Below are 18,061 nucleotides of genomic sequence, written 5' to 3'. Positions count from 1 at the left end.
CATCCTACTGTCCCAGCCCAGGATGCAAGGCGTCCCTGAGGGGCCCCCTCCCCTGCTGATGGTCTCCAGGCCGGGCGGGGCACTCACTGCTGGACCTGGTGGCTGCAGTTGGAGCCCGTGTAGCTGATGATGAGCTGCAGCTTCTCACTGGCGTACTCCACAAACTGGCGCTTGAAGGCCCTCTCCTTGGCCTTGGTGGTCCAGGTGAGACGCTCGTAGACGTAGAGGAGGCCGTAGAGCCCGAAGGAGAGGGCGATGAGCCGCCAGCCCACCGCCTTCCACACCTGCAGAGGCACACGGTCAGCCCAGCCAGAAGCTCTCTCCAACCCAGCCCTGTGCTCCCGGGCCTGTCCCTGCCAGGGCTGTCTCCAGAGCCCCAGCCACGGAGCCCGGGTGTCTCCTCAGAGCCCCCAGGGGCAGCTGGAAACGGGGGAAACCCGGTGTCGGCTCCGCGGCTGACACCAAGCAGGAGGTGGGGCCCAGAGCCCGGGCCCAGGTAAGCAGAACTCTTGGGTGCGTGCTGGCGTGCTCTGAGCAACGCCGCCCTGAGGGCCCCGACGCTGCACCTCAAGCACGGGCTCCCCTGGTCTGGGGTGTGACAGCATGGTTCACGGCAACCCGGCTGGGGCCCGAGACCACAGGGCTCAGAGCTCCCAGTCACGCGGCTACCATGCGGGCTGCATGAGCTCAGCAGGCCCCTGCACGCCTGGTTCCTCGTTCACGTGACAGACACGCGGGCTCCTCACAGGACGCCCTGAGCACGTGACAGACACGTGGGCTCCGCCCACTCACAGGATGCTCTGAGCACGTGACAGACACGCGGGCTCCTCACAGGACGCTCTGAGCACGTGACAGACATGCAGGCTCCTCACAGGATGCTCTGAGCACGTGACAGACACGTGGGCTCCGACCACTCACAGGACACCCTGAGCACGTGACAGACACGCGGGCTCCGACCACTCACAGGACACCCTGAGCACGTGACAGACACGTGGGCTCCGCCCACTCACAGGATGCTCTGAGCACGTGACAGACACGCGGGCTCCTCACAGGACGCTCTGAGCACGTGACAGACATGCAGGCTCCTCACAGGATGCTCTGAGCACGTGACAGACACGTGGGCTCCGACCACTCACAGGACACCCTGAGCACGTGACAGACACGCGGGCTCCGACCACTCACAGGACACCCTGAGCACGTGACAGACACGTGGGCTCCGCCCACTCACAGGATGCTCTGAGCACGTGACAGACACGCGGGCTCCTCACAGGACACCCTGAGCACGTGACAGACACGTGGGCTCCTCACAGGACGCCCTGAGCACATGACAGACACGTGGGCTCCGCCCACTCACAGGATGCCCTGAGCACGTGACAGACACACGGGCTCCGACCACTCACAGGATGCCCTGAGCACGTGACAGACACGCGGGCTCCTCACAGGATGCTCTGAGCACGTGACAGACACGCGGGCTCCGCCCACTCACAGGATGCCCTGAGCACGTGACAGACACGCGGGCTCCGACCACTCACAGGACACCCTGAGCACGTGACAGACACGCGGGCTCCGACCACTCACAGGACACCCTGAGCACGTGACAGACACGCGGGCTCTGACCACTCACAGGACGCCCTGAGCACGTGACAGACACACGGGCTCCGCCCACTCACAGGATGCTCTGAGCACGTGACAGACACGCGGGCTCCTCACAGGACGCTCTGAGCACATGACAGACACGCGGGCTCCTCACAGGACGCCCTGAGCACATGACAGACACGTGGGCTCCGCCCACTCACAGGATGCTCTGAGCACGTGACAGACACGCGGGCTCCTCACAGGACGCTCTGAGCACGTGACAGACATGCAGGCTCCTCACAGGATGCTCTGAGCACGTGACAGACACGCGGGCTCCGACCACTCACAGGACACCCTGAGCACGTGACAGACACGCGGGCTCCGACCACTCACAGGACACTCTGAGCACGTGACAGACACGCGGGCTCTGACCACTCACAGGACACCCTGAGCACGTGACAGACATGCGGGCTCCTCACAGGACGCTCTGAGCACGTGACAGACACGCGGGCTCCGACCACTCATAGGACGCCCTGAGCACGTGACAGACACGCGGGCTCCGACCACTCACAGGACGCCCTGAGCACGTAACAGACACGCGGGCTCCGCCCACTCACAGGACGCTCTGAGCACGTGACAGACACGCGGGCTCCGACCACTCACAGGACGTCCTGAGCATGTGACAGACACGTGGGCTCCCACCACTCACAGGACACCCTGAGCACGTGACAGACACGCGGGCTCCTCACAGGACACCCTGAGCACGTGACAGACACGCGGGGTCCGCCCACTCACAGGACGCCCTGAGCAAAAGACGCTGCACGATGGTGGCACAACTGCCAAGCACCGCACCTCAGCCCATGGCCCTCTGCCGGGTCCCTGAGGACCAGGGAACGTGCCACCTGCAGTGCAGGCACAAGGGGCCTTGCTCTGCACCCTCGTCCCAACGCTGGGAGTGCCACTCCCTGTGCCACGGCTCCACCACTCCAGTGTCCACAGTAAAGAGAATGTGCCCACACCCCGGGGTGTGCACAACCCCGCAGCAACCGGGGCGTCTTCAGCCCGAGGCAGGGGGAACCTCGCTGACAGAGGGCAGCCTGCCACCCAGGCCTTGACAGTGGGGGGGAGGAGGGGCCAGGGCCACAAACGCAGAGCTGGAGAGCTGAGGGTCCACAACCCAGCTGCCAAGTTCTGCTCTGGTCTCCCCAGCTACAAATGAGAAGGCTTCTTTCACGCCCACTCCTCTTAAAAACCAAGCTGCCAAAACCTCAGGCCATTCCCACCCCACCAAGTAGCACAGGCCCTACGGGGAAAGAGCGTGGCCATATAGTCAGACGGAGCCAGGGTTCAAATCCTAGCTGGGCGTCCTTGACAAGCCACTGTCAATCCGCCCACGTGGGAAACAGGAAAGCTACAACCCAAGTGTCCCGCTGGCTGAGGGAGGCTTCGACGGATCGATAACTTCTGTGAGGGGCTCCGGCCACACAGCCATCCACAACAGCCTGCCAAGACCTGCTAGGCCACCCACCCCTCTCCCCACCTGCCCGGGCAGGCCTTGCTACTGACCACGCCTCCAACAACCAGGATGCCCATGGAGGTCCTGGACGTCAGGGAGGCCAGGCCCGTAACCATGGAGACCATGAGCTCCTCCTGGGTGAGTGAGCCCTGCGGCAGCGGGGGCATGCTGGGGTTGGCTGGTGTCAGAGGCACAGGGCGCTGAACCTGGAGAGAGAAATGACACAGGGGTGAGAAGAGTGTGCCGAGCCTCAATCGCGGTAACCCTCGGTGACCCTCAAGGCTGGGGAGCTAGGACAGGGACACACAGGGCGGCTCATCCCTTCTGAAAGGCAAGAGGAGGGGAAATGAGCCCGCAAGCAGCAGACGGGAGAGGAAGCTCTTCCCCCACACAGCAGCTACCCACGGCCGGCACCGTGAGCAGCAGCCACGGCCACGCCTGCTCACTTCAGCACGGTGCCCACACTGTGGACCCCAGGGCCCTGTCCAGAGATGGGTGTGCACTGCGACACCCCTGGGGTGAGGAGCCTGGCTTGCCTGGTCGTTGTAGCCCATCAAGGCCCGGCGGCTGTTCTTGGGGCCCAGGAACCTATTCACCAGCATGGTCCACCCGAGGGAGAAATGGAACTCAATGTCCTCCTGGAAGTCGGCACACAGCTTGTCACAGTTCAGGTCGTAGCTGAGGGAGAAGCACTGGCGAGGCACCAGCACGTCTATCTGGCTCCGCATGGATGCAGGAAGCAGGGGCTTCAAGCCGTCTGCCGGGACACAAACCGGGAGAGCCGGGTCAGCCGAGCCCTGCCACGCCGGCGCCACGCCCCCAGGAACCAGGGCACGCGAGCTCCTGCCAAGGATGCAGCACAGCTCCGCACAGAAACCACAGCCCGAACGAGGCCTGTGTGTTTATTTTGGTGCAAAAAAATTTTGAAACCCATGCAGTTTTTCTGTAATACACACTTCCATGAACTTCGTAAGACATACTGTCTGCACAGATTTCTAAACATTTTACACCAAAATTAATCTATGTTTTCATTCCATTTCCCATGAACTCTGCAGTATTCTCGTACAGAATGAATTCACAGGTGCCGGCACTGTGGCACAGTGGGCTGGGGTACCACCCGAAATGTCAGCACCCCACACGAGTGCCAGTGTGTGGCGCTGTGGCATGGGAGGTTAATCCTCCACCTGCGGTGCCGGCATCCCATATGGGTGCCAGCTTGAGTTCTGACTATTCCACTTCCCATCCAGCTCTCTGCTATGGCCTGGGAAAGCACTGAAAGATGGCCCGAGTCCTTGGGCCCCTGCACCCATGTGAGAGACCCAGAAAAAGCTTCTGGCTCCTGGCTTCAGACTGGCTCAGCTCCAGCCCAGCTCCAGCCATTGTGGCCATTTGGGGAGTGAACCAGCAGATGGAAGACCTCTCTCTCTCTGTCTCTCCCTCTCTTTGTCTGTAACCTGCCTCTCAAATAAATACATTTTTTAAAAAATTTCCAATTTTTTTGAACTTGCCAGTTCACTCCTTTACTCCTGACCCCGTTTGCTGCTAATGTGCCTGGAAAAGCAGCAGCAGATGACCCGAGTGCTCGGACCATGCCACCCACGTGGGAGACTAGCATGGAGTTCCTGGCTCCTGGCTTCAATCTGGCATAACCTTGGTCATTGCAGCCACTGGGGTGTGAACCAGCAGACAAGGATCTCTCTCTCCCTAACTTTGAAATAAATAAATAAATCTTAAAAAAAAAAAAAATTCACAAGACGCACACCGGAACTCAAAGGCACAGCGCTGAGTCCTCACCAGAGATGACAGACAGGAAGGCCTGGCCTCCCACTCTGACCTCCGGGCAGTCCCCCGCCCCGGGCCCCACGCTCTCCGCAGCGCTAACCTATCATGTCCTGCTGCATGGTCTGCAGGGAGCTGGTGATGGCTGTGGAGCAGCGGTCAGACATGTTCCGGCCCAGGCCTTCCTCTATATGGCGATGAAGCTCCTGCAAGCAGAAGGGCGGGGTTAGGAGGAGCAGCACCCCCGCCCTCGGGGCTTGTCCCGCCCGCACCGTCCGGGAGGCTGCAGAGGCTGGGGAGCGCCGGTCTTGTCTCCCCGACTGCGCTTCCATGCTCTGCGTGGTGACTCCACCCAACAGCAAAGGGAATGACAGGTTGCAGGGGGAGGGGACCCGCCAAGAGCACCTGCTGCTTTGTGACTCACGTTCTTATAAACCTTGAGGACCACCGGGGAAGGGTGGAAATCCATCTGGTACTCGTCCACCAGCACGGACAGGCGCCTGATCTCCTCTGCCATGGCGGTGGACACCTGCAGCGAGAGGAAGTGTCCAGTCAGAGAGTGGCCCCATCCTGCCGCGCCAGGAGACTCCCACAGCCTTCCCGCAGACACTGGTCTCCTGGCTGCGCAGACACCCGTCTGAGAAGGGGAACAAGAGGCCCAGTGGCGGGGGACTTGCCCAGGAACCCAAGGGGACGTTCCATGTTCTCGAATCAGGGCCACCACTTCCTTCTGGAAAACTGGGAAGGCTCCAAGACGAGGCTGTGTGACGATCTGCTGCCAGCACCCTGGTGGAGCCTCCTCACCATGCAACCTCCGCGTCTCTCACCTGCCTTTCCACTTCCTCGGTAATCTGCTTGATTCTCAGTCGGTAGTCCTGAGCCAAGAGCTCCAGCTGCTTGTCGATGAACCTCAGCCGGTCTTGCCGTTCCTCACGCGTTTCCAGGCAGTAAACCCTGCAGACAGAGGCCTCGTCAGAGGATCCGCCTTCCCACCTGGTAAGCAAAGCAGCAAGCAGGATCGGGGCACCCAGGCCAGGTCTCCTCCCTCCACTGGGCCCGAGCAGGGATTCACCCACACATCCGGGGCACGGCCTTCCCCTTCCCGGACAGGAGGGAGACACCACAGCGGCCACTGCACTTGGCGGTCTTGCACTTGCGAGAAGATGGGGGAGGGACAGTGGGGAGGTACTGAAGGGGTTTTAGGACAAGTTCCAGAGCTCAACCTCACTAGTGCTCACGACAACGATAAAAAGCAGAACTACTTTTCCCCAGGAAGTCTGGCCCAAGCGACCACGTCTGAAGTTCCGGCGAGAGCTAAGGAAATGGGAGTTCCCACAGAGAGCGCCGCTGGGAGGAGGAACGGGGCACAGCTGTGGTGGAGAGCAGCAAAGTAAAACCCAAAAGGCTGACTCTCCACCGCAGAGCAGCTGCCCCGAGGCCTGACTCCCGCAGGGTCCACGCAGCCACGCAGGGGTACACAGGCAGATGCCCACTGCGGTGGGGCTTGTGAAGGCAGAGAGAGCAGAAACAACCCAGCGGAAGATGCCCCCCATCCCATACATGCGGCACCTGCAAAAACTTAAAGTGAACAGTGAATATACAGCTTACGGTAATCTTACAACTGTGTCAATTTTGCTGAAATGTTCCCAGAACTTGGAACCTTGGCACTAATTAATATCATAAACTCAAAACCAGGAAGCCTGGCAAAAATAACCAAGTCATTGACCAACCAGGACCAAGGAGAAAACGGGTGAGAAGAAGAAGAGCTGGTGCAGCGACCTGCCCAGAGTGACCCCCGACAGAAGGAGGAGGCACCGCTGCCCGTCGTTCAGGACACAGCTCGAGACAGCTGGGAGAGTGCGGACCCTGACGCTGTATCCGAGCGAACCTTCGACTCTTCCCGTTTGTGTTTACTTAAAACAATCAGATTCTAGCAGGTCCATCTTAGTGACATAACGAGCTGGCGTGACAGAGGAAAGCCACCTTTCAAAGGATTGCCTACGGTTGAGTCACTTAGAAATCTTATTTTCTTATAACTGAAGTGCAGTAAAATAAATGCAGCCAGCACCGCGGCTCAATAGGCTAATACTCTGCCTGCGGCGCCAGCACACCGGGTTCTAGTCCTAGTCGGGGTGCCGGATTCTGTCCCGGTTGCCCCTCTTCCAGGCCAGCTCTCTGCTGTGGCCCGGGAGCACAGTGGAGGATGGCCCAAGTCCTTGGGCCCTGCACCCCATGGGAGACCAGGAGGAAGCACCTGGCTCCTGCCATCGGATCAGCATGGTGCGCCGGCCACGGCGGCCACTGGAGGGTGAACCAACGGTAAAGGAAGACCTTTCTCTCTCTCTCTGTCTACTCTGCCTGTCAAAAAAAAAAAAAAAAAAATATATAAGTGTTTGCTCATACCAAAAAATATATATATATTCAGAGCGTGTGGCGGCCGGCATTGTGGCATGGCAGGCTAAGCCACTGCCTGCAACACGGCATCCACGTGTGTGCCAGCTTGCATCCCAGCTGCTCTGCTTCCATCCAGCTCCCTGCTAATGAGCCTGGGAAAGCAAGGAAGACGGTCCAAGTGCACGGACCCACGCCACCCACGTGGGAGACAGCAGTGCCAGGCTCAGCCCCACCCTTGTGGTCATTTGGGGAATGAACCAGCAGATGGAAGACCTCTCTCTCTTTTTCTCTCTCCTCTAAAAAAAATGTTTAAAAAAAGAGTACTTTTTCAGTGAGAGGTGAGACTGCTATAACTTAATATAAAGCAAACACTGTCAATTCTGGTTGGAAGCAGCAAGTGTATTATATCATTCTCTGTTATTTGCTGTATTTTAGTTTCTCACAAAAATGATGGCTTCAAAACACGTGTCCAGGCTCTGAGAAGAGCCGCCGTGCTCCACAGGTGCAGACAGAGGTCTCTGACACCAACGACTGTGCTGCACAGGCCACGGGGGCCCAGGCACCCAGCCGCCCACCTCACCAGGCCGTTCACGTGGCTCTAAGGTGTTCTGGTAGCTGCGGAAGGGCCTTGGACGGGAGCTCAGCGACTGCGCTTTGCCAGCCAGGCACGGCCTGACAGCCTGGGCCGGGGCACAGCGCACCACCTCTCGGCAGCCCTCTCTGGCTGATTGCAGCCTTGGGCTCTTACCGCTGCTCCTGAGCCGCGATGTGCAGAGAGTCCATGATGAGACGCACGGCCTCCGCGATCTGCTTGGCCCGCACCGTGTGCTGCTCGAACTTGGTCTTCACCGCAGACTGAGAAATGCACTCCTGGAACAGGCAGGGCACTGAGGGAGCTGGGGGCGCCGGCGCCTGGGCCAAGGGCCAGGCACTGAGGAAGGTGGGGGCCGCCGGCACCTGAGCCAAGGGCCAGGCACTGAGGGAGCTGGGGGCCCCCGGCACCTGCAGCCAAGGGCCAGGCACTGAGGAAGGTGGGGGCCACCAGCGCCTGTAGCCAAGGGCCAGGCACTGAGGGAGCTGGGGGCCGCCGGCACCTGAGCCAAGGGCCAGGCACTGAGGGAGCTGGGGCCGCCGGCGCCTGGGCCAAGGGCCAGGCACTGAGGGAGCTGGGGGCCGCCGGCGCCTGGGCCAAGGGCCAGGCACTGAGGGAGCTGGGGGCCGCCGGCGCCTGGGCCAAGGGCCAGGCACTGAGGGAGCTGGGGGCCGCCGGCGCCTGTAGCCAAGGGCCAGGTTCTGCCTTTTTACTGCTTGGACGCAGCCAGGGAGAGCTCAGAAGGCACAGGATTACCAGACACCAGCACCAAAGGACTCACCTCAAATCTCCTCTCAAAATTCTGAAACTCAAACATCCGCACTTGAAAGCCTTCAGCAAGAGCGCCCCCTGGGAGGAGTGTACGGCATCAGTGGGGAGATAAACAGGCCACGTAGAAACCACCCCGAAAGCCGCCACCAGCAGGCACTTGGCTGGACACCGGCAGGACAGCCAAGGGAGCCTGGCTCCAGGTCTTGCAGCTTCCTGTCCTTAGAGCGACTCTACTGACTGACTGACTTGGCCAGAGCCCAGACACTCAGACATCAGGGAAGAGAAGGGCCGTCTGTTCCCATGGTTACCTCCTTCGGGCATGCCCTGGGCCTTCTGGATCCTGGCATTGAGCACCTCCTTGGCAGACACGAAGAAGATGCGGTCGCCGGCCTGAGCGCGATCCACCACACCCAGCTCGTCCACCAGGAAGCCGGTGCACCGCTCCATGTGCTGCCGCCGCACCTGGAGCCCAAACAGGCAAGTGTATGTGACCGGCTCTTCTGACAGAGCCACAGCCTTCCCTGGACCGCCTCTCTCTAGAATACGTGCCAGGGTGCACACAGTGAAAGGTCTCCCACCACCACTGCTCCCCAGCCCCCGCGCTTGGGGACCAGTGTCCTTCCCGGGGGTTTCCTGGAACATGGCCTGTCAAAGATACTCTCCATGTATACAGTAGGAACCTGTGTATACAGCAGGGACGCTCCCTCACACCTCACCTGCCTCGCTGGGGGGCCCCAGAAGGAATGAAATTCGCAGGGCAAGAAATCTAAGCCTGGGCTCGCTCTGACCAACCAAGTCCTCCCTGGGCCTTAGACAGAAAATCCCTCCTCGCTCACATCCTGGGGTCCCACTGAGAGCCGAGTGGAGACGCCCACCAAGCGTCAGGTGCCTCCAACAGATTTCACCCTCGGGACGCCCAGCTCACAGGGGAGGAGACGCGTCACCAGGACGGCTAAGAAGCCCACTGCAGTCTCAACGCCCCGTGCAGGCCAGAGCGTGGCCTCTGACCCGCAGGCGTGCGTACCTGATCGAGCAAAGCCATCACTGCTCATCTGTTGCCCTCTCTCTCCTTTCACACTCATCAAGCTGAGTTGTGACTGTCAGTGAGAACCAATCATCTTTGCTCTTCTCTCCTGACGTCATCCTACGCGGGCCAGGTCGTACTGAGTAACTATGAACAAAAGGAGCACCTGGCCCCAAACAGCCACGCCACTGCGCTGGGGCTGCTTTCCTGACCTGGGGCAGAGCGCTGACTGAGGGATCCACCTGGGAAAGGGTGGGGGGCATTTTCAAAGCCACCGGAGACCTGGGGAATACTTGGGGAATCTTTGGCGATGAAAGGAAGTCAGGGAAGTCAAACACCTGTGCCCCAGGAGCGCAGGGAGCGGCCCTTGGGGCCGGTGCTCACAGGGCCACAGCCTCCAGACTGCCCCACGGCACCCACCTCCTCCATGTACTCGGGCTCTGAGGCAGACGCGTCCCAGCGGTTGTTCAGGATGAAGATGTTGGGGCGGGAGAGCCGCTCGCTGACCTTGTGGAAGAACTGCTTTTCCTAGACAGGGAACAAGACCTCAGTGGAGGAGGGGCTGGGCCAGCCAAGGCCCCACCAGCTGCCGGCCCAGCCAAGTCCTGGGAGCGAGGGGAGGCAGGGGAGGCAGGGGAGGCGTTACCGTCTGCATCAGGGTGGACTCCGAGTTGGCCACCAGCACAAACACGTCGGCGTCCAGGCAAAACTTGTCAATCCAGCTGTCCAGCTCTGTGGTGACATCGATGCCCGGGCTAGGGGCACAGAGGTAACCAGCACGGTCAGACACAGCACCAGCCGTGTCCTTTCTGCTGGGGGGCAGCCACGCTGGGGGGCAGCCACGCTGGGGAGGGGAGAGAGATCCGGCCCAGCCCTGGGGGGGGGGGTAACTTCCACTTCACATCGCCCCAAGGGGCTGGATGTGCACTCTTTATTATACCACTATTACTTTCGTAAAAACGAAGTAACTTGTTTTACTTTGGGGGCATAAGATTATAATGGAAGTTCTGTATTTGTATGAGTCGAGGCAGGTGCTATAATCCTGTATTGCTTGGTACAGTCAGACTGTCCACAAAGCAGGGGCGAAGTGTTCCTTCAAGAGAATCAAAACCTCATGCCCACTCCCCCACCACAGCCCCTCCGCAGTACCCACCTCACGCCAGCGCCTCTACCACACCCACTCCCCAGTACCCACCTCACGCCGACCCCCCACCACAGCCCCCTCCCCAGTACCCACCTCACGCCCACTCCCCCACCACAGCCCCTCCGCAGTACCCACCTCACGCCCACTCCCCCACCACAGCCCCTCCGCAGTACCCACCTCACGCCCACTCCCCCACCACAGCCCCTCCGCAGTACCCACCTCACGCCGACCCCCCACCACAGCCCCTCCGCAGTACCCACCTCACGCCGACCCCCCACCACAGCCCCTCCGCAGTACCCACCTCACGCCAGCGCCTCTACCACACCCACTCCCCAGTACCCACCTCACGCCGACCCCCTACCACAGCCCCTCCGCAGTACCCACCTCACACTGACTCCCCCACCACAGCCCCCTCCACAGTACCCACCTCACGCCCACTCCCCCACCACAGCCCCTCCGCAGTACCCACCTCACGCCCACTCCCCCACCACAGCCCCTCCGCAGTACCCACCTCACACCAAATCCCCCACCACACCCCCTCCGCAGTACCCACCTCACGCCGACTCCCCCACCACACCCCCTCCGCAGTACCCACCTCACGCCAACTCCCCTACCACAGCCCCCTCTGCAGTACCCACCTCACACTGACTCCCCCACCACAGCCCCCTCCGCAGTACCCACCTCACACTGACTCCCCCACCACAGCCCCCTCCACAGTACCCACCTCACGCCAACTCCCCTACCACAGCCCCCTCCGCACTACCCAAGAGCAGGGGCTGAGGTTCAGACCCTCCCCCATCTTGGGCACCCTCCCATCTCTCTGAGAGCCCCTCCCTGGACATTTGCCGGGCCCCTGGGTAGAACAAGCACCCCTTAGAGGAAGCCCAGGAGGCAGTGATACTTAAGTAGTGCGGGAACAGGGCCCGGGGCCTCCTGGGAAGGCCCGCCCCCTTACCTGTCCATCAGCACGAGGTCGTCCTTCAGAAGGGGGCACTTGGAGTTGGGCCACATCACGCTCACCAGGCTGCCGGCGTGCAGCTGCTCGTCCTGATGGAGGGCGTGGGCCAGCTGGTTCACGGTCTGACGGCCGGAGGAGAGAGCGGGCTGAGGAGGAGGCGCCCGGCCGAGAGGCCCCACGCGCCGCTGCCACACAGCACAGCGGCCGGCGCTGCCGCCCAGCCTCCCAGCACCTCCTCGTCCATTTTACACAGAGGCTGAGGGCTGGGAGGCGCTGGCAGAACCAACTTTGCTCAGTCCTCTTTTGAGCTTCTTTCCTGGATGTCACCCCAGAGCTCAGTCTGTTCTCCACTGGTTAATTCTTTATAACCAAAATGAGCTGTGGCTTCACAAAGGAATGTAGCTGCCACTCAGAAAAGCCCGAGTGGCCCCGTCGGAATCACAGAGCACAGGAACACCCAGCCTACAGCAGGCAGCCGCTCCCCTCCTTGGTGCAGAGGCCAGCTACAGGCCCTCTGGGCGCCCTCGTTCCTGGTGCTCCACCTTCCTGACCCTCCCAAAGCGCTCTTAACGTCCCCAGGAAAGCTGGTCTTGGGGTTGGCACTGTGGCAACAGTTTGAATCCCAGCTGCTCCACTTCCAATCTAGCTCCCCGCTAATGCGCATGGGAAAGCAGTGGAAGATGGCCCAAGAGTCTGGGCCCCTGCATCCGCACGGGAGACCTGGATGAAGCTCCTGGCTCCTGGCAGTTGTAGCCACTTGGGAAATGAATTGGCGGATGGAAAATCTGTCCTCCCCGCCCCACCTCTCCCTCTCAGTAACTCTGTCTTTCATATAAATAAGTCCTTTAAAAAAAAAAAAGCAACAAAGCAAAGCTGCTCTCAAATGGTTTCCCACACTTCACCACAAGGAGGCGCTGTCCTCTTTTAGAGGCGGGATCAGCCCTGTCAGAGGGGAAGCCAGCCCTGACGGCCTGAGCCCAGGCCCCGGCAGCAGCACGCAGGCTGGGAGCCAGCAGGGCCGCTCACCTTCACGCTCCTCTTCTCCTCGGAGCCCTCGGTGAGGAGGAAGGCCTCGTGGCCGTCTGTGCCCTCCACTCGCAGGAAGCAGTTGGTGGTGTGGCCGATGCCGGAGGGCAGCACTTTGTCCCACAGCATGGCGTTGATCACGGTGCTCTTCCCGTTGCTCGTCCTGCGGAGGCCGTGGCTGTCAGTGACGCGCTGCCGGCTTTGGTTTCCACAAGGCGGCTACCAGCAGGGAGGTCCGACACTCCGCCTCCAGCATTCACAGTCTGGATCAGGGCCCACAGCCAGCGCTCTGCTCATAAAACCCCATGGACAACCCACCTGGGGCGGGCCTGCCATGACCCTGGCTCCGTAAGTGCCGTGAGACCATTCTCGACCGGCACAAGGGTAGCACCCAGACGCCAAACCTGGCCCTGAATGGCGCAGCCGCCTCTCAGCCTCACACCCGGGGACTGCCTGTCTGAAACCGCTCGCTGGCCCCCAGGGCTGTCTCCCTCAGCCTCGATGACCTCAGCTACACACCCCAGCGTCCTCCGCTTCCTCACAGGGCCACGTTGCTCTCTTCCCACCATGCCCTCCTCACCTGGCCAGCTCCAGGCTAACGGGAAGCTTCCTTTAGCGTTCTGACCTATCACATCCCTTTTCCAAATTCTGCCTCTTGAGAAGAGTTCAGCTTCTGCGCTGGGTCTCAGAAAGTTCAGTCTGCGTCCACAGTCTCTCGGCTGAGCTAGGGCTTCCCAGCCCCGTCACTCACTGCAGACCTTCCCTGCTAGCCGGCTGGCTCACCTAACGGGGCCACACCTCCCAGGTCCAGATGCAGAAATGAGAGCCCAGAGGAGCGCCCACCTGAGGCCACACCTGAGGGCCCGGTCACTAGGGACAGCGACCACTCCTCAGGCTGAGACGTCTTCTTTCCCTGCGTTGGGTTTTAATTTTCTTACAGGTGTCTACAAGACCTTGGGGTGTAAAAAGAAGGGCACCTGACGGCTGAAACTAGACAGCTCTTATAAGAAAACACAGGGAGCTTCGTGACATTGGACTTGGCAGTTATTTCTTGGATATGAAACCAAAAGCACAGGCAGAAACATATAAATAGAAAAACTGGACTACACCAAATAAAAACACTTCTGTGCCCCACAGGACGAGATCAATAGAGGGGGACCAGCACTGTAGTGTAGGTTAAGCCATCAGGTAATGCCGGCACCCCACGTAAGAGGACCAACCTGAGTCCCTGCTGCGCCACTTCTGATCCAGCTCCCTGCTAAGGTCCCTGGGAAAGCAGCAGAAGATGGCCCAAGTGCGTGGGGCCCTGGCACCCACGTGGAAGACTCAGATGGAGCTCCAGGCTCCCGGCTTCAGCCTGGCCCAGCCCTGGCTGTTGTGGCCATTTTCGGGGAGTCAACCAGTGGATGGAAGATCTCTTTGTTTCTTTCTCTCTCTCTCTCTCTCTGACACTCTCAAATAAAATAAAGCAAAAAAATTTTTTAAAGAGCTAAACTCCAAAGGGAAAAAAAAAAATCAACAGAGTGAAAAGTCAACCTACGGGATGACAGAATATACTTACAAGTATTCAAAATATATTTTTAAAAAAACCCTCAACAGGGGCAGCCTCTCTGGGGTAGTGGGTTAGGCCACTGCCTGCAGTGCCAGCATCCCATATGGGTGCTGGTTTAAGTCCCGACTACTCCAGTTCTGATCCAGCTCTTTCCTATGGCCTGAGAAGGCAGTGGAGGATGGCCTAAGTGCTTGGATCCCTGTTCTTCCGTACCCACATGGGAGACCTGGAAGAAGCTCCTGGCACCTGCCTTTGGAATGGCCCGGCTGTAGCCAATGCGGCCATTTGGGGAGTGAACCAGCGGACAGAAGCTCTCTCTGCCTCTGCCTTTCAAATAAGTAAATCTTTTTTACTTGTTTGAAGTAAATATTTCAAGTAATTATTGACTTGAAAGACAGAGTTACAGAGAGGCAGAGGCAGAGAGAGCTCTGACTGCTGGTTTACTCCCTACATGGCCACAACAGCCAGAGCCAGGAGCTTCTTCTGCGTCTCCCATGCATGTGCAGGGGCCCAAAGACCGGGCATCTTCTACTGCTTTCCCAGGCACGTTAGCAGAGAGCTGGATAGGAAGTGGAGCAGATAGGACTCCAACCGGCGCCCATACGGGAGGCTGGCACTGCACGCGGTGGCTTTACCCACTACGTCACAGCAGAGGCTCTATAAATAAATATTAAAAAAAAACCAAAAAACAAAAAAACCCTCAACAACAGCAAAACAAACAACCCAATTTTAAAAATGAGAAAAGGGTTGGCACCATGGCATAGCTGGTAAAGCTGCCGCCTGTGACGCCAGCATGCTCTATGGGCAGCAAAGTCCCAGCTGCTCCACTTCTGATCCAGCTCTCTGCTGTGGCCTGGGAAAGCAGTGGAAGATGGTCCAAGCTTGGGCCCTTGCACCCACGTGGGAGACTCAGAAGAAGCTCCTGGCTTCCGGCTTCGGATTGGCCCAGCTCTGGCCGTTGCAGCCACTTGGGGAGTGAACCAGTGGATGGAAGATCTCTCTCTCTCTCTGCCTCTCTGTAATTCTTTCAAATAAATAAATAAATTTTTTTTTTATTTTAAAGATTTATTTATCCATTTGAAAGGCAATGTTGCAGAGTTACAGAGAGGCAGAGAGAGGGAGAGAGAGGGGTCTTCCATCTGCTGGTTCACTCCCCAAGTAGCCGCAATGACCGGAGCTGAGCCAATCTGAAGCCAGGAGCTTCCTCCGGCTCTCCCACATAGGTGCAGGGGCCCAAGCACTTGGGCCATCTTCCACTGCCTTCTCAGGCCACCGCAGGGAGCTGGATCGGAAGTGGAGCAGCTGGGACTCGAACCGGTGCCCATATGGGACGTGAGCACTGCAGGTGGCAGCTCTACCCGCTACACCACAGCACCAGCCCAAATAAATAAATCTTTAAAAAAAGATGCTCAAGGCCAGCGCCACGGCTCACTAGGCTAATCCTCTGCCTACAGCGCCAGCTCACCGGGTTCTAGTCCCGGTCAGGGCACCAGATTCTGTCCTGGTTGCCCCTCTTCCAGACCAGCTCTCTGCTGTGGCCCGGGAGTGCAGTGGAGGATGGCCCAAGTGCTTGGGCCCTGCACCCGCATGGGAGACCACAAGAAGCACCTGGCTCCTGGCTTCGGATCAGCACGGTGCACTGGCCACAGCAGCCATTGGAGGGTGAACCAATGGAAAAAAAGGAAGACCTTTCTCTCTGTCTCTCTCTCTCTCACTGTCCACTCTGCCTGTCAAAAAAAAAAAAAAAAAAAAAAGAAGGAACCAGTCCCTGATGTGCGTGTGCGGACAAACTTTAGAGGACGTTACACCAAATGAAACAAGTCAGTCGCCAAAAGACAAGTGCTGGACTCGTGTAATTCCACGTACATGAACACCCAGAAAAGTCAATTCCAGACAGGACTGGAGGATGGGGAGTCAGCGTCTCCTGGGGACAGAGTTCCGGTTTTGCGAGATGCAAACATGCTGGAGCCTGGCTGCACTGTGTGGGTCCACTTCCACTCAGCTACACACCTAAGACAACTGAGACGCTAGGTTCTGTCACACGGGCTTTACTACAACTAGAAAAGAAAGACAAAGGCCGCAAGGACCGGGCCACTCTAGCTCCCTACCTCGGGCGCTGACTGCATCCTGCACGCAGGGCCTCCCTCCCCGCCGGCCAGGAAGGAGGACGCCGTGAGGGCTTCAAGGACTCACCGGCCGAAAAAAGCCACTTTCATGTGCCGCCGGGCCAGCACCTCGCTGATGCCCCTCACTTTGGACAGGTACCCTTTGACGTCCAGAACCTGCTCCTCCGTCGTCACTGGGTCCAGCTCGGCATTCCTGTAGGTGTCTGCGGGGGGACCGACAGCGGGTTACCACATGATCAGAGGAGCGCCACCAGCCTGGGAGCAGGGCACCTGGGCTCCCGCACTGGTTCTACCACTTCCTGACTCTGTGAGCCTTTGTGGGTCTCAGTTTTCTCATCCAGAAAATGGAGACAACAGTAGCATCTACTTCCTGTGACTACTGTGAGAGCAAATGAAATAAAACTCCACGTGCTAAGGATGCTGGCTGTGTTAACCCTTACTGTGTCTTTTTCTTAACGAATACTTCAACATTCTCTCCATACGCCAGGCCCTGTTCTGGTCACCTTTCAGACTAGGTCTCATTTGACCCCGGCTACCCACACAGCTATCAGTAATGAAAGAGCCGGGGGAGGTGAACCAGGCGGCCTGGCTCCGGAGCGCGGGCTCTCAACCACTCTGCGTGCTCCACGTGGTCCTTCCTGAGGGACTGGGCCCCGCTGGCCTCTCTCCACATCACCACATCCACACACTCACCAACCCCTCCCCCTGCCCTTTCCCCCTCTTCCCCACCCCCTGAAGAACTCATGCACCACCTGGGGCAGTTTAGCTTCTCCTACGTCCTCCCTGACTGCACCCCCCCCCCAACCTGAATTGGGTCCTCCTCATCTATGCACCCATAGCACCTTGCACTCTGTCTCAACATCACCTCACACTGCCTAACCATCTAGCTCCCATGTGTTGCATCGCCTGCCCCAAGAGGGCTGCTATCTGGACCCAGTACTAGGAGGTGCACAAACGTTGGCCAAGTGAATGGGTACCTGGGCTTCCCCCAGTGCCCTGACAGGCTGACAGCACCCCGGCGACACTTGCTCCAGCCAGCTGCTGCAGCTGGCAGGGGTATGGATGGGTTCTGGCCCTTGGCACACTCCTGCCAGACACGCCCCAGCCGTGAGAACACTCTCAAAACTTCCAGAGCATGGCAACTAACATGTCATAGACACCCAGCAGGTGCCCCCTATGGCTACGACCATGACAGGAAGTGACCAAGCCAACCAAGGCCCCTCACCGTGTCCTTCAGTCACCCCCACCCAGACCCACCCAGACCCTCCCTAATCTGGGCACGTGAGCACAGCCTTGGGAACAGCCCTTGGAAGAAGCTGGCTCTCAAGTATGTGGCTGAAAAGCAGGAGCCAGCAGACCCCCAAGCTCTTGGTCCCCACCACGTGCAGAACCATCCCCTCTGGACCCCGAGCAATCCTAACCACAGCTCAGGCCACTCCAGGTCTTTCCCATCCACCTAACCACTTTCACAAACAGGGTGAGCAGGGCACCCATCGCACCAGCACCTCCCCGAGGCCTGTCTGTGCACAGCATCGTCCGAGGAGGTGAGCCAGGGTGCCAGAGCGGGTGCCGGTCTCGTCTCTGCATGCCCACGCCTGGGCCAG

The 18,061-nt window shown here is 59.2% G+C and overlaps 1 protein-coding gene across 2 annotated transcripts in view; it reads right to left on the bottom strand.

Moving 5' to 3' along the window:
• MFN2 (mitofusin 2) overlaps positions 1 to 18,061 on the bottom strand; it is a 29,534-nt gene that overhangs the window by 3,653 nt on the left and 7,820 nt on the right. For both annotated transcript variants that reach the window (XM_062190455.1, XM_062190454.1), the window contains 14 exons: positions 16,525 to 16,660; positions 12,780 to 12,942; positions 11,751 to 11,875; positions 10,298 to 10,406; positions 10,072 to 10,179; positions 8,936 to 9,089; positions 8,638 to 8,705; positions 8,013 to 8,134; positions 5,698 to 5,824; positions 5,295 to 5,399; positions 4,974 to 5,076; positions 3,628 to 3,848; positions 3,142 to 3,297; positions 88 to 284 (listed from right to left, as the gene is read on the bottom strand). In XM_062190455.1, the coding sequence (XP_062046439.1) occupies positions 88 to 284; positions 3,142 to 3,297; positions 3,628 to 3,848; positions 4,974 to 5,076; positions 5,295 to 5,399; positions 5,698 to 5,824; positions 8,013 to 8,134; positions 8,638 to 8,705; positions 8,936 to 9,089; positions 10,072 to 10,179; positions 10,298 to 10,406; positions 11,751 to 11,875; positions 12,780 to 12,942; positions 16,525 to 16,660 (1,894 nt within the window). The remainder of the gene's footprint in view (positions 1 to 87; positions 285 to 3,141; positions 3,298 to 3,627; positions 3,849 to 4,973; positions 5,077 to 5,294; positions 5,400 to 5,697; positions 5,825 to 8,012; positions 8,135 to 8,637; positions 8,706 to 8,935; positions 9,090 to 10,071; positions 10,180 to 10,297; positions 10,407 to 11,750; positions 11,876 to 12,779; positions 12,943 to 16,524; positions 16,661 to 18,061) is intronic.

The sequence above is a fragment of the Lepus europaeus genome, chromosome 5 (genome assembly GCF_033115175.1).
Source record: "Lepus europaeus isolate LE1 chromosome 5, mLepTim1.pri, whole genome shotgun sequence".
NCBI lineage: Eukaryota > Metazoa > Chordata > Mammalia > Lagomorpha > Leporidae > Lepus > Lepus europaeus.
Note: the sequence above shows the minus strand (reverse complement) of the source record. Positions and strands in the feature narration are given on the sequence as shown.